The 16,990-nt window shown below is 33.4% G+C and overlaps 1 protein-coding gene across 3 annotated transcripts in view; it reads left to right on the top strand.

Moving 5' to 3' along the window:
• GBE1 (1,4-alpha-glucan branching enzyme 1) overlaps positions 1-16,990 on the top strand; it is a 290,724-nt gene that overhangs the window by 51,691 nt on the left and 222,043 nt on the right. For all 3 annotated transcript variants that reach the window (XM_072621635.1, XM_072621634.1, XM_072621636.1), the window contains exon 2: positions 7,492-7,661. In XM_072621635.1, coding sequence (XP_072477736.1) covers positions 7,492-7,661 — 170 coding nt within the window. The remainder of the gene's footprint in view (positions 1-7,491; positions 7,662-16,990) is intronic.

Raw genomic sequence — 16,990 nt, 5'->3', positions numbered from 1 at the left:
TGGGAAAGGTTTTAGAGGGCATTCAAATGTTTACTTGCTTTTGACTGTGTTGTGATGAATACGTTTTATCCAGATGAGTCAAATGCACTTTTGTGATTTCTCTCTTAGTCATTTGTTTTTTACAATAAAGAAATGATCTATAGGAAATAATTAGGGAACACGAGCCTGGTCTCTTTTCATGTTTTCATTAAGAATGTCTTTGATACAGATTTGGAACATTTTTATAAAGATTTTTTAAAGATGAGAAAATTGACCTATGCATCAACAGTTGTTGATATTTTTTCTGTTCCTGGGTGACTGAAAACTCTTAAGTGTTCTGACAAGGATGGATAGTGGGGAGAGATACATACAGAAACTCACAGTGCTCAGACCATGACAGAAGTCAGAGCATTCTGATGGGGATGCCTCAGGTTCACCTGAAGACTTTTTGCATTCTGAACCAGAAACCCTGAAGGGAGGATCTGAAGAACACAGTGCTGCCCCTGGACTATGCTGGGACTGATACTGATAAGTGCTCTTAGTATAGATATGTTGGAGGATGTTGAAGCCAGCAGCAGAAGCAAGTACAGGAAATCAGAATCATCACTAGACAGAACCTGTCTACCCCATCCAAGAGTGGGAATGGGGAGGGCAAAGTGTGAGCTTGGCAGGGAGAGAGACTAAGGATTTAGGGAAATCAGAATCCTTGTCACTCTGTGAAGAAACACTATCAGTCCAGAGACATCCAAGAAGCAGAGTAACTGCACAACAGATAAAGGATTGTCCAAAAAGACAGTCTAGTGTCAATGTTAATAACAAAATGAGAAAGCCATATGATTATTTCAACAGATACAACACTCATTTCTATTAAACTTTTTAAAAAGCACAGGACTAAATGGAATTTAACTTAATGTGGCAAGCAGTATCAGTCCAAATTGAAGAGTCAGAATTATGTGTAATGGAGAAAAGTTAGAGGCCTTGACAGATCCTGTTCTCATTTGCGGTTCCGTATTGTCCTCACATTTTACAGGGTCCTGTGTCTAATGAATTTTTGAACTGTACTAATTCATAGAAGGCTGAAGCCATTTCCTGTTATTACTGTTTTTCCTGTTGCTTTATGTTCAAGGTCTTTGAGATTTCATCTTACTGAAATTTTTGATATTACAGATTTTTTCCCCCTCATATTTTCCTTATCACTATCTGACTTCCTCCCTTCTGATTATGGTTTCCTTGGAGGCTACATCTCAAAGTGCCTTAATCTTTTCCCACTCCGGGCAGTTCATGGTTTACCTATCTAGGTCTTTGTCCCAACTGACTTTTGGATGGTCCAAACTAGTCCTAGCTGAATGCTGGTGTTCTTTTCCTGAGGCTCAGTGGAGTGCAGCATAGCTCCTCCCCTCCTCCCCTTTCCCATCCTCAAACTCAAATGGTATTCCATTTCTTTTCCTCTATTCCTCAGTTCTCTAACTTGGCACCAGAGCAAACTTGTGGAGCCATGGTCCCTATGGCACATAAAGAAGGAGTCAAGACGGGGAACCAGGGGTGGGTTTTGATGTAAGCCTGTGTCTGCTCCTTGGATCTGCTAGTATAGATAAGTATGGGAGATGGAGGGAAGGATGTTATTTGAGCTTAGGCTTAGTAAACAGTAGTTCCTGGGATTTGTGTGTGTTTTTTCTTTTCTTCTAAAATTACCTTTTTTTTTTTCATGCTGGATATTCTAGACCTTGGAGACAGTGGAAGTTGCTTTACCTTTGCTGTATAATTTTTGTTTTGGAGAGATTTAAGAAGTCTTGAGCATCAGAGAAAATGTATAGTTTACCATCTTATTGCTCAAGTGAACCAGAGGTCTCAGTTGGAGACTTTTTTATTAAGATCAGGAGTAAACCAAGGAGATATATTGTAATTACTAGTATTTGATGTAATTTTAGAAATGGAAGCATTAATAATGAAACAAAAATTACGTTAAAGGAATAAGCATACACAAAGAGGAAATTGACAATTTTTCAGATCATGATGATTTACTTAAAGAACTCAAGAGAGTCAACTAAAATTAATTGAAATAATACCTGCAGCAAAATAACAGGATAAAAAATAAGCCCATATAAATTAGCACTCTTTCTGTAGATCATGATCCAGCAGGGAGAGGGAGAAAATTTTTTTCAATATAATTATAAAATATCTAAGATGCTTAAGTACTTCTTCAGTGACATACCAGAGTTATACGAATATGGCTATAAAACTTTACAGGGAAAAAAATCCACATGATTATTTACGTTTTTCTAATTTCTCATGATTCAGGTATGAAAATACAACATAAATGACAATACCACTTAGTTTACTTGCTCAGTGTTAGTTATACTAATGGGTTTCTTAATAGAGGTAGAAAAATAGTCAAAAAAAGTCAGAGAAACTAAAGGTCAGGAATCTCAAGAAAAATAATGAAAAAGTAGTGGAAAAAAAAGGGAACTTTGCAGTACCAGTGCAAAAATAGTCTTCAAATCCATTGCATACTGGCTAAAAGAAATAGAAAAGTTGATCAAGGAAGGAGATAGTATTTTATAAACCCAAAGACTTTACCTACAATTAACTTTTCACTTTTTGACAAAAACTGTTGGGAAAACTGGAAAGCAGTTGTGGCATTGATTAGGTTTTGATCAGTATTTCAGACAACATTCCACTATCAACTCTAAATTGATACATGCCATAATTTAGAAGGATAGAGAGGGAAATACTTTTTATAACTGCTAATTGTGGAAGAGTTAGGATAATGTGAAGGATAATCACAGGAGACAAAATGGACACTTGATTACATAAAATTCAGAATTTTAAATTGAAATCAATGCACTTAGAATTAGTAAGGAACCAGGTAACTGGAGAAAAATCTTTGGAACAGAGTTCTCTGATAGTAGTCTCATTCAAGATATATAAGGAAAATATATAAAAACAAGAGCCATTCCCCTGTAGATAGATGGCCATAGGACACAAACATTCAAATCTGAAAGAAAGAAATCTACTCTAGCAAAAACCATATAAAAATGCTTCATTGCTAATAATTAGAGAAAAATTAAATACCTTCAATGTTCTACCTTATAACAAATTGACAAAGATGACAAAAGTGGAAAATAAGAATTGTTGTAAGAGCTGTTTTGGAGGACAGACATTTACTGTTGGCTTTGTGAATTTGTCTCATCATCTAAGAAAGTAATTTGAAGCTATCTCAAAAGTTGTTAAACAGTGCATACTTTTTGACTTAGTGATATCTCTGTTAGACATGTATTCCAAGGAGGTCAGTGATAGACATGGCTCTCATGTATAAAAATATTCACAGCAGCACTTTTTGTTGTAGCAGAAACTAAAATCTAAGGATGGGTGTGTCAGTTAGGAAATGAATGAACAGATTATGGCATGGTAGTTCAGTGGAATAGTTGATATGAGTTTTGGACCTAGGGACAAGAAGACTTGAGTTAAATTCTAGCCTACATTTAGCAACTGTGTCATCTTAACTTCTTCTTAAGTTTCTTCATCTGTAAAATGGGAATGATACTAGCATCTGTGTAACAGAGTTGTTTTGAGGGTAAAATAACATTTGTAAAGCAGTTTACAAAACTTAAAATGTTATATAAATGGGAGCCATAGTTATCACTTATACTTGCAGTAAAATAACTTTCTAAGAAATCATGACATTGCTGTATTAAGAATCTCTTATTCATACAGTAATCAACTAGAACTCCATCAAAGAGATGATATAAATAGCATAATAGCTTAAAGGGAGGTCAGGATCATGTGGACATTTCTTGTGAATGGAGCAGTTCTGGGCATATTTGTAAGAATCTGGCAAGGAACAAGGAGATAAGGAACATTTTGATTTAAAGATCATTATTCCATCAAATACGCAGAGATTAAAAAGACCAAATAATTCACTGCAAATTCTAATAACAGTTTGTAATACTGGACCTTAGGCCTTCATAATGACAATCACTTAATATTATTGGTTTTGATATATAGTGTGTAAGATACCTTTCATTTAAAGATTATTTAAAATCTTAATACTTGGTTTCAGGATCCAAGTGTTTTTTTTTTTTTCTTTTAAGACACCTAATGAAGTCATTTAGTTTATCTGGTAATATTGTTCATTATCTTCCTTTAGTCCTCTTTTATGTGCTTTTTTTTCTATGTTAATTTAAATATTCTAGGAGGAGGAATTAGAAGTGGTCAGTCACACAACATATGCTAATCAGAAAACTATTCTATATAATCATATAAAATTATTGAGATTTTTTTCCTTGTGATTATTTTAATTCTTATAAAATTAATTTGATTTAAGTTACTTTTAAATTAGATGACGAAAATGGTGGAATTTACTCCAAAAGAAAATAATAATCACTGAAAAAATATGGTTTTGACTGCATTTAGTTTAAATTGACACATTCATTTTTATTTTATTAAATCTTTATTGTTTTCATGCCCCTGACATGTCTTTCTTTCTTCTATAGAATCTTACTATGTAATCATAAGAACAAATTAAGTAGTTGAAATAAACCATCACAGGAACAATATTTCAGTTTATGAAGTTCTTTAAAAATACATATTTAGTTTTCGTTTTTAACATTTACTTTTAAAAGATTTTTAGTATTTTCCCCCTCTCCCCCCTCTCTCCTTCCCAAGATGGCATGTAATCTGATATAGAATATACATGTTAAATATTAATATTAACATTAAATATTAATATTAAAGGTGTTTCCACATTAGTCGTGTTGTAAAGAAGACTTAGAACCAAAGGGATAAACCACGAGAAAGAAAAAATCAAAGGAAAAAAAAAGAAAATATGCTTCAATCTGCATTCAGACTCCGTAGTTCTTTCTCTGGTTGTGGATCGCAGTTCCACATGTGGATCATGAGTCTTTTGGAATTGTCTTAGTTCATTGCATTGCTGTTGATCATTGCACTGTGTTGCTGTTACTGTGTACAGTGTTTTCCTTGCTCTTCTCACTTCATTCAGCATCAATTCATGCAAGTCTTTCCAGGTTTCTCTGAAGTCCGCCTGCTCATCATTTCTTATGGAACAATACTAGTATTCCCTTACATTCATATACTACAAGTTGTTCAGCCATTCCCTAATTGATGGACCTCCCTTCAGTTTCTAGTTCTTGGCCAACAAAATAAGGGCTATTATAAATATTTTTTGCATGTGTGGGTCCTTTTCCCATTTTTATAATGTCTTTGAAATACAGACCAAAAGTAGTATTTCTGGATCAAAGGCTATATGCACAGCTTAATAGCCCTTTGAGCATAGTTCCAAATTGTCTCCAGAATGGTTGGATCAATTCACAACTCCACCAAGAATAAATTAGAGTTCCAACTTTCTAATATCTTCTCCAACATTTATAATTTTCTTGTTTTTTCATATTAACTAATCTGATAGGTGTGAGGTGATACCTTAGAATTGTTTTACTTTACATTTCTCTAATCAATAGTTATTTAGAGCATTTTTTCATATGACTATAGATAGCTTTAATTTCTTGAACTGAAAACTGCCTGTTTATATCTTTTGACCATTTATCAATTAGGGAATAAGTTGTAGTCTTATAAATTTGACTCAATTCAATATATATTTTAGAAATGAGACCTTTATCAGAATCACTTTCTGTAAAAATTGTTTCCCAGCTTTCTGCTTCCCTTCTAATCTTGGTTGCATTGGCTTAGCTTGTGCAAAAAACTTTTCAATTTGATGTAATCAAAATCATCCATTTTGCACTTCATAATGTTCTCTATCTCTTGTTTGGTCATGCATTCTTCTCTGTTCTTGTAATAATTCTCTAGCCTCAGTGTTCTTTTCTGCTTTTTGCTCATTTTGTTTGCCTATTTACTGGCTTTTAAAGTTGACCTCTCTTGCTGGAGCACAGGGAGCACTATCCCAGGCTTCTTGTGCTGGGATGCAGGGGCCAGGTAACTGTCTTTGTGTTCTGGAGTGTCAGGTGCTGGCAGCTGGAGGCCATAGGGTTCTGGCAGCTTAATTGGTATCCTAGTGGTAGTATCTGGCATGTGCTGGGGCCAGGTGGGATTTTTTTTGCATTTCCCCAGGGCTACGCTGAAGCACATAGAGGTTTGGCCACTAAGAGATACCTGCCTACCCAGAGCTGCACAGAGGCACAGGCTGGTGGGGGGAGGCAGGGGGGGTGGGGGGCGTGGGGATCAGCTGCTGGAAAACTGCAAAACGCCTGCTCTTATGAAGTATTTTGTACCATCACTTCTCTATAGAATCAGGAAGTTTGTTTCATCATTGAAACCACAGAAGGTCATTGTATATAATATCGTTCTTATCTGACTCTACTTTTAAGAAGTTAACCTAAAATTTGTGCTGTATATTAAAAATACTGTTATATTTGTTGTGCAAAAAGGTGAAGAAATAGAGAATAATTAGACTTTGAATGCAAAATAAACTCTTCCTTTAGTGTTGAATTAATTATTACGCAGTTATTTAAGTTTTTGGTGCTCGAGGTTATGGAGGTTTTAACACAGATTAGAAATTTATTATTCCATTTTTATGAACAAATATAAGGGATGTTTATGGTTAGAAGAAGGCAGGGCAAAAATGAGTTCAACATATTCTCAGACTTTTATCTTTTTGAACCATGGTGATTTCAGAGTGGAATATATATTTCTATAGTAGAAACTGTTGGCACTACTAACCTTGTGAGGATGGTGTATATACACTCAAAGAGCAATTCCATTTCTATTGGATTTTTAATAAATAGGATATTTGACCCTGCCCTACCTTATGAAAATATTAAAAAAAAACAACAAAACAACAAAATCTAAACCAGAAAAATCTGAGAATGTTTAGTTTATTTTTAAGCATATGATATTCAAGTTATCAAAATGATTGATAGTGCCTTTGTATAAATGGCCCTGCTCAAATATATCACTTTAATAAAATTCAGTAGCATCTTTGGAAAATGGTATTTTATTGTTTTCACCCTTCAATAGAATGCCTTTGTGTTAAATATGTGATGTTTGATTATTTTATTAACTATGAATATAAACATTGGTAGTTAAATGAAACTAGAAAAGGAATATAATAGATTAAGGATTTTAGAATGTATCTCTGCCAAATAAAGCTGTTTAAATTTCTTTCAGAGAACCTATACTTGAATGAAGTAAATGTAACTTTTTCAACCCACAGAAATTTTGGTAATATTTTACAACTTTATGTGACCCTTTACCAAATATAAATGTTGTTAAATGATACTATCCAAAAATAATTCCCTTCATAGCAGTAATATTTTCATCACACTGTTTTTGCCCCATTGAAATAACTGATCACTTAAATATCCTGGAGTCTAGTTATTTCTTAATCTGAGTAAGGGGAAATTGGTGTGTACCATTGAAGGCTGCCAACAGAACATAATGTTATTGTTTTATTATGCCCTTATTTAATACTTTTTCTTGAAGAATGTTATGAATGTTACAAATTCCTCTGGCTGATATTTTTTTAAACCTTTCTTTTCAAAGGTATAAATCCTTCACCCAGACTTTGAAAAACATTGAAGAACGTGAAGGTGGTATTGATAAATTCTCCAAAAGCTATGAGACATTTGGAGTCCATAGATGTACTGATGGTGGTTTGTATTGTAAGGAATGGGCTCCAGGAGCAGAAGGAGTGTTTCTTACTGGAGATTTTAGTAAGTACTATTCATTAAGTGATTTTAAAAGTAATGCTTTTCTTACCTCTTTTACAAAAGCAGCATGTATGAATATAAAATACTTATTTTAAGACCAATTTGTAGCATTGTAAGATCAAACATTTAGAATTGGAAGAGGCCCTAGAAGCCCCCGAGTAAAAGACAATAAAGAAATTGAACTCCAGAAAGGACAAGTTAATTCATCCAAAATCATAAAATTACCATCAGGCAAAGTAAGATTTGAGCTCAGGTCTTTGGACTCTAAATATAGTGTTCTTTTCATTGCATAATGTTGCCTTCATTTATTTATCAACCACTTGTGATCAGCAATTATTTATGAAGTACCTACTGTGTTCCAGACACTGAGCTAGATGCGGGGAATACAAGTTTGAAGAATGCTGTGGTCTCTTCTATTTCTTGTATGTAAAGATTAATGTTTTCAGTTAATGTAGTGAAAAACAATTTATTAAGTATTTACCTGCATGTATTACTATGGTAAGCTATATAAGGCTAATTAAACAGTCTCTGAACAAAGAGGTAACCAGAAGCTGGCCATGGTTGAGAGATAGGCTGACCCATAGAAGACAGTGTAAGATCCAATAAACTGAGACTGAAACAACGTACTGGGCACTCTGCTAAGTGCTGGGGATAAAAATATAAGCAAAAAGAAATATATTCCTTGCCCTTAAGGAGCTTACATTCCAGTGGTGGATAACATCACACAGAAGACAGCTGAAAAGCAGTTGAGGGGTTAGGGAAGTGGGGAGAAAGGAAGAATGGAAGGAGGAAGAAAGTATCTAACACTGGGGATAGTTTTGAAATCTAGAAAGTCAGAAATCAGGTAAGAAAGAGAATGAAGGCAGGCTGTCCTGGGACCTTTTACAAACTAGAGACACAGGAAGAACTCATCCTTTTAAAAAAAAAATTAAAATTTTTAATGTTTATTTATTTATTTTTAGTTTTCAACATTCATTTCCACAAAATTGAGGTCCAGATTTTCTCCCCATCTCTCCCCCACTCCCACCCCAAAATGCCAACCATTCTGATTACCCCTTCCCCTATTCTGCCCTCCCTTCTATCACACCTCTCCCTTCTCTTATCCCTATCTTCTCTCTTTTCTTGTAGGATAAGATTTCTATACCCCATTACCTGTATTTCTTATTTCCCAGTTGTATGCAAAAACAATTCTCAACGTTCATTCCCAAAACTTTGAATTCCAGCTTCTCTCCCTCCCCACCCATCCCCACCAAGAAGGTAAACAATTCAATATAGGCTATATATGTGTTGTTTTGCAAAAGATTTCCATAATAGTCATGTTGTGTAAGATTAACTGTATTTCCCTCCATCCTATCCTGCTCCCCATTTATTCTGTTCTCTCTTTTGACCTTGTCCCTCCCCAAAAGTGTTTACTTCTTATTACTCCCTCTTCCCATTTACCCAGTCATCCCCCCCACCCCTCTTATCCCTTTGTCCCCTACTTTGCTGTAGTGTAAGATAAGATTTTCATAACAGATTGAATGAGCATATTATTCCCTCCTTAAGCCAAATGTGATGAGAATAAGCTTCACTTTTTCCCTCTCACCTCCCCCCTTTTCTCCTTCATTGAAAAAGCTTTCTTCTTGCCTGTTTAATGAGAGATAATTTACCCAATTCTATTTCTCCCTTTCTCTTCCCAATATATTCCTCACTTACCCCTTAATTTTGTCTTTTTAGATATCATCCTTTCCTATTCAACTCATCCTGTGCTCTCTGTCTCTATATGTGTGCATGTGTGTATAATCCCTCTAACTACCCAAATACTGAGAAAAGTTTCAAGGGATACAAATATTATCTTTCCATGTAGGAATGTAAACACTTCAACTTTAGAAAGTCCCTTATGATTTTTCTTTCCTGTTTACCTTTTCATGCTTTTCTTGATTCTTGTGTTTGAAAGTCAAATTTTCTATTCAGCTCCGATCTTTTCATAAAGAATGCTTGAAAGTCCCCAATTTCATTGAAAGACCATTTTTTTCCCCTGAAGTATTCTACCCAGTTTTGCTGGGTAGGTGATTCTTGATTTTAATCCTAGTTCCTTTGACTTTCTGGAATATCATATTCCAAGCCTTTCTGTATCTTAACGTAGAAGCTGCTAGATCTTGTGTTGTCCTGATTGTATATCCATAGTACTCGAATTGTTTCTTTCTAGCTACTTGCAATATTTTCTCCTTGACCTGGGAACTCAAGGCTTGAATTGTTCATTTTGTTTAGACTTAAAATCATGAAAAGAATAATGCAGATTAAAAGTCTGTTATACATACATTCCTTTTTCCCAAAGAGTTGGTTGTTAAATATTTATTAGCATATTCCTACTTTGAGAAGAGAGGACAGAAGTCACCACAAAGATTTATTCAGACCTATTGATTTAGGTGGTTTGAGTACCATTAGCAGAGTTGATCAATATGTAATATTTTTATTCTTTTCTTTTTAAATTTTAAATTGTGAACTTAACATTATCAACAAATACAAACTCTGAATGTATAAAGAAAAATATTTCTAAAAAGTGTTAGGCTCCCACAGGACTGTTGTTTTTTTCCCTTCCATCCTGGAAGAAATACTTAAAAGATATAAGATTCATAAACACACATTGGAAAACATTTGAACCAATAAATATTTATCTGTAGTTCCTATTATCCTTTCCCCAAGGTTGACAGTAAAACTTAAACATTTTGTAGGATTGTCAGCTAGATATTTTAATTTCACCTAAAGCTGTACTCTGAGAAATTCAATGTCCATATGTTCTGGCAAGTTAGTTGTTGCTACATTGCTTTAACTTTGTGACAGCTTTTCACCTGTAGCGTCCTCTTGATGGTAATCATGTTTTTCTCATGGACTCAGTAGCAGCAGACTGCTGCGTGAAGTAGGAATATTCATATCAGATCTGCTTTGTCTCCTGTGCTCAGGGAAAGAAACACAAAGCAGAAGAGGCAGCTAGGAATTTAATATATAGTTGCAGGCTCATATATATATTAAATATATATATCCTTAAATACATGGTCTCATTGCCATAGCTTCCTTCCCTATCACTCCTGAGTCAGAAGAAGAGTTTCATCTTAAGTTTACTAGAGGAAAAGAGTGAGAAGAAAAGAGACAGTACTCACTATTCTTAAAAGTCTAAGTGGGTGTTTACCATCTGTGTCAGTGGGAGAGACAGGAGTCAGTCTTTAAAGTCTGTTAAGTAATTCCAACCTATATCCAGTTCTACATCAGGGATATCTAGAGACCAATCAGTATCCTCTGGTCATGCATGCCCTTCAGTAAGAAGCAAGACTTATATGTCGCTGGGAATGGCCCACACTCATGCTCTGTGTTAGCAAAGATCTCAGTCATCAAGTCTGCAGGTAGAAGACATTGTGCATGCTTAGTTCCATCACCTCTGGTAGAAATTCAAAACTTGTATAGCTAGATCAATAGTAAACTGGTCCTAGATGGAAGGAAATAGATTACTTTAAAAATGCCTGATTTCTAATTAAATAATTTTGTATTTTTCTTTAATTTTTTTCATCTTCAGTTATTTTGTGTATTATTTTAGGTTTCTGTCAACTCAATTCAGGATTTCATAGGACATTGATAATGATGTAAGAATAAAATAGTTCAATCTCTGTCCCCATAAAGTAAAAGAAGCATAGTATCTGACAAGTTGTGTTTTAAAAACACATTAAAAAAACAATTTTATTTCAAAACATGTTCTAACTATTTATTGTTTTGATAATAAAAATGAAAATTTCTCTACCTTTTAAGGCATTTTAAAGTCACCACTCAAGAAACCAACAGCTACAAATAGCCTCCCGAAGACTTTGCATCTACATTCATCAAGACTTGGATGTTACACTTTGGATTTCAGTGCAAACAAACCACTTCAGAAGTCTAACACTAATTTTTAACTCTCAAAACATTCTTTAGCAAGAGAAAGATATAGTAAGGAGAAATTTTGATTTCAAAAGTAAATTTTTAGTTTTTAAAAGAAATTATTGTTTATTTCATAGCTACTAAAATTTTTCAGTTCCTTTCTAGCATCTGGGTTATCAAAATGGAAGAAGAATATCTGGGTAAATATAATAGAATTGTCCTCCTTGTCATTCTCTTAGAGCAGAGCATATGAAATTATTGTATTTTTTGCAAATAGCTCAGATGGAATGTCATTAATGGGGAAAGTCAGGTAGACTGGTTTGAGTAAAACATTTATTGGATTAGATGGAACACTGTGAAATCTGCATCTTATATTATGTAAGATATATTGAACATTGAAACATTGGTATCAACTTTTCCAAACTTCTTAAGGTATTTCTACTAAAGTCCATGACTCAAATATAGTGTTTCCAGGGTCATTGATGATAACCTCTCACTATAGGAGTGTTGAGAGATACTTTGTTTCAATTTGAATATGCTTGTTGTCCTTCTGGTTACATCTTTCAATGTTCTTGGGATCATCTGACATGATTGAGACTACTAACAAGTTTTCCATTGACTACCTTTATATCTATTTTACTGACATCTATATCTAAGACAGATGTATGAGTTATTAGAGAAAATAAAGGAATGCCTTTATGTATATGAAATTGCACCTTCTACTTGGTAATACTAGACACATAGTAGGCATTCAATAATAGTTGATCTTTAAAAATATCTTAGTTCATATCGACTGTATTTTTATGTTAATAAACTAAAGAAAACAACTTACATGATTGAAAATATTGTTGTCATGCTAGTTGAGTACCCATTCTTTGTACTGAGATTTGCAAGAGCTCTCTTTAATTTCATGACTCTGTTCATAAATGAGCTTTAAGAATTCAAGAATCACTCATTTAGCCTTTTTTGAGAAAAGACTAGAAAATATGATTGAATTTATTAAACTCTTTGTTGTGATGGAAATCAGGTTACGATTTTTTGCTGTTTTTGTTTTACTAAAAATGCTTTTGATTGAATAATGTGATTAAAGAAGATCTTACCCATCCATCGATGGGCCTGCCCATCGAGGGAAATGACTTGGGGAGTTGTTTTGTAGGAGAGTCCCAAGTGCCTTTTGTTTTTCCTATTGAGACACTGGGTTTTGTCCTCTGGCTCTGCAAAGTGTATAAATACTCCGAGGATGAGATTTTATTTTGGGGCTTACTGACTGGAAGTGTTTGTTTGGCCAGACAAAGACTCTGGGAAGCCACTTAAGAGGGGGGTAGGGGGCCCAAACCCAGATGTTGATGCTTCCCTCTCTGGTAGCTATGGTCAGACAGATGCAACTGTCTGTTGAATTCAGGCAGAGGAAGTTATGACTGTTGATCTTTGATTTCTCTGTATTTTCTTTAACGTTCAGGGTGCTGACTCCTCTGAACTAGGTGAATGATATATGTGCTTGGTTAAAGTAATGATTCATGTGCTTGAGTAAAGTGATTTGTTAACCCTTCAAAAGTTGCCTTTCCTTTTATGAATGCAGATCTAAGAACCCATGATAAGCAGGCCCCCCATGTATGTTGGGGTACTTACTATTACATTTGCACTTTTAAATAGCCAGATCTTTAGAGCCTTTGACATATTGGGATTACATAAGTGATGATTTACTTATGAGAAGAGAGAGCATCAACAACTAACTGGGCTTGGTTTTACTTATTTTTGTTTTCCTTGGTCTCCAGAACATGAAACTGATGATTCATTGAGTTAGCTGTTCTTAGATAAAATACAGAGGATGTTAGATTAATTTTTAAGTAGTTGAATGGATCAATTATCTCATTAACGTAGGAGTTATCTTCCACAATGTAGATTGGAACTCATCTATGGCTACTTATTTTATTCCATGCAGCTCTTGCCCATATTTTTTCTGGAAATTGCCACAGAGAGTCTATCCAACATATTAAAGGCCTTTCTTGCTTTTTTTTCTTGGTGGTGCAATAGTGATATATGACTTCCCTCTAAAATAAATTTATTACTTTCTCAGAAAGTGAGGAATCATCTAAAATATAACAATAGAAGTTATATAATGCCTTAAAGTTTACAAATATATTTTCTTCAAAACAGCTTTTTGCTATAAGTGGTAGTAATGGTAGTAGTAATAATGGTAATAGTAGCGCATTATCAGTTTACTGATAGGGAAAACAAAACTCAGAGAGATTAGATGACTTGTCTAGGATTACAGAAGTGGTAAGTAGCAGAGGCAGAACTCGAACCCAGGTTCTCCAGTTTCAAATCTAATTGCTTTCTATAATACTACATTACTTCCACATTTCTTTTAATCATTGCATTCTTTTACTAAGCTTGTATGGAGAGCATCTATGTAGGTAGTGTTTGGCCTAAAGAAAAAAGATTCCAGACATGGCATTTATTCATGATTGTCTTTTTAATTAAACACTGACTCATGAACACTTTCAAATTTTTATTTTCAGGGTATAAGATTTAGCTTTAAACTGTTAGACTAAGGTGTTTATAATTTAACGGAATAATGCTTTCTTACTCTAACAAAAGACAAGATAATCACATGATGTATTTGCTGATGTGTTTGTCATGTAGTTTTGTTATTTTAAACACCAGTTAGGTACAGTGAGATAAATTTTCTTGAAAATAGAATCATTTGAAAGAATCATAAATTTATTCAAAGCTTAACTTTGCTACCTGATACTTGTGTGACTCTTTTCTCTGAGCCTTCATTTGGTCATCTGTAAAATGAGATTGGACAAAGTGACCACTAAAATTCCTTTCCAGCTCTAAATCAACAGTCTCATAGAGCATGTACAATACAAAATATAATAAGTTAAAACAGTTTTATTGTAAGATTCTTATTGTAAGAATTCTTAATTCTCAAACAGACTTATTGTAAGAATATTGTAATATTCTAGTATTGCCTGAAAGTAGGTGGTAGAATTCATATTCTTAAAGCTGTGATACTGGCTTTGCTCTAATTTCCTGTGAGAAGTGCTGCACAAAGTCAGGTAAAAATTAACTTTAGAACTAGGTTAAGAGAGATAAGACTTCTTGAAGATGATCTAGGAAATAAAGAATTGCACATTAGAACATGTAACTGATGATTGTTAAGTGCCTTATAAGTCTTTAAAATACAGTTTGATAGTAATCTAACATTGAAACTTGTTCGGGATATTAAACTTTAATGATTATTTTTATTTAAAATATTTTATTACTGTGAAGCATGAGGTATTTGTACTTAATGCTTGTAAACATTATACTCTGAACTTTTGATCTATGGCTTTATAATCTCTTAATTGATTTAAATGGTATGTGAGATATTTTTATCTACCTGAATTGAGATTTAGGGGAGAAAAATGTCTTAGAATAGCTGTATTTAGATTTTAATGAACCTTGGCACACACAAAAAAGGAAACTAGTCTTTTAAATGAAAAAAGTGTATCATTTTCCTATATATCTTATTCATCATTAGTCATAGCAAAGTATTCATTCCCATGAAAGATAATGGATAGAGCCTTAGAGGAATAGAAGGTTGCCATTCATTGAACATGAATTTCAATAACATTCTTATCATGAGAAATTGGGTTAAGATTTGGAATTAAGTTGCTATAGATACATTTAATTAAATATGGATTGCTTTAATCTTTCTTTAAGTTAGAAATAGGTTAAAATAAATTTATAGTTATTTTGTATTTAACTCAAATTCAAAACTTTAATAAAGATTCTTTATAAAGCTTAGTTCAATAAAGTATGCTTAAATGAAATATTAGGATGAATACATGAAGTTTCTGAAAAGATTATACAACTTAACTTACTGCATTCAATACAGTGTATTCCTTCTCTTCTCTTGAAAGGAATATTCAAGACCTGGAGTTAAAAAAAATAATAGAGAAGGAAAAGAGAAAACTTTAACATAACTACTTAATGTATGTTTTAAAATTTCCTAATGATTTCATATCTAGTTTTCTGCTTTGTTCCTTATTTATAATATCCTGTAATTCTTATTAATATATGACATTAAAGTAGGAAACATCACAGATTAGAATTTGAATGGTGCATGTGTTAAGATTACAGAATAAACTTTGGCTAATATTACTATTCTATGAAAGAGTAATAGATATGTGAGTGAAGAGAAAGTGGTAATTTGGAACATTAATGGTAATTGTAATTCTGTTGCAAGAAGGAATATGCATAGACTCAAAGTGGACCACATTCAACGCTGGTTATGTTTAGTAAGAAAGCACTGAGAAGACAGAAACTTAGTTCTAGGAAAGCAAAGGGCAAATTGTAAGCTATTGAGCTGTTAAATATTTATAAGTAAAACATTTGGTCCCATAGGGTAGAAGTATCAAACATATTCCATATGTGCCCCAGATATTCCTGAGTGCAACCTGAACCAGATTAAATTGTAATTGGGAGATTTTTGACAAAATAAATAAAGATACAATAAAACATAGATAGTATTTACATGTGTTTTTAAGTCATTTTTATCACAGCAATCTTTTAGTGTCCCTTTATATGGTCTCTAATACCACTGCTCTAAGGCATACAAAGAAAGGTACCATTACAAAATCTTGACAAGAATATAGCATTGAGCTTGTTCATTAAACTGTTTCCTTTTTTTTTCCCTATTTACTTTGTTTTAATCTTGTATATTGTTTTCTTGGTTCTGCTTACTTCATTTTGATCAATTCATACATATTTTTCTGTTTCTGTTTACTTCACATTCTTTGTTTTTAAACAGTATTGTAATATTCTATTACATGAATGTACTTCAATTTGTTTTGCAAATGGCCACCTGTTTTGCTTTTAGTTCTTTGCACCCACTTCACAGTGGGTTGTTATGAATGTTTTGGTGTATATTGGATTTTTCTTTATATCGTCGACCTTCTTGAGATAACTTCCTTTACAGTCGGACCTTTGGCTCACTCAGTGTAGTCATTCACTTACTCTTTCTTTCTTCCTTCCTTCCTGTCATTCTTCCTTTCTGTATTTGCCATTTGCCTTGGAAAATATGGCAATTAGGTTGTAATTTATCTGAACAAGACTGACTAATAGTAGTCTTTGATACTGTGTTGAAGTAAGCATCTGAATCTCAAAATAATATTGTTTGGTCTACAGGTAATTAAAATTTTCTTCATTTTAGCAGAGTGATATACATTTTACTACCATCTTAAACATCTAATTTATTGGAGGTTTTGTTTGTTTTCTGTTGGTTTTGTAAAAGAAATATATTTTTTAAAATGAGTGGTTGAAAAACATTTCAAGGAGCAATATCATCCATGATACCATGTTTTGAGAATTTAGTTACCAAAAACATCCCACTTGTCATAGTAATTATATATTTATGATTCTCATTTTTATGTCATAAAATTTAATTAACACAA

Source organism: Notamacropus eugenii, chromosome 6, assembly GCF_028372415.1.
Source record: "Notamacropus eugenii isolate mMacEug1 chromosome 6, mMacEug1.pri_v2, whole genome shotgun sequence".
Taxonomy (NCBI): Eukaryota; Metazoa; Chordata; class Mammalia; order Diprotodontia; family Macropodidae; genus Notamacropus; species Notamacropus eugenii.
The sequence above is the reverse complement of the archived record's forward strand: the minus strand, read 5'-3'. Positions and strand labels throughout refer to the sequence as shown.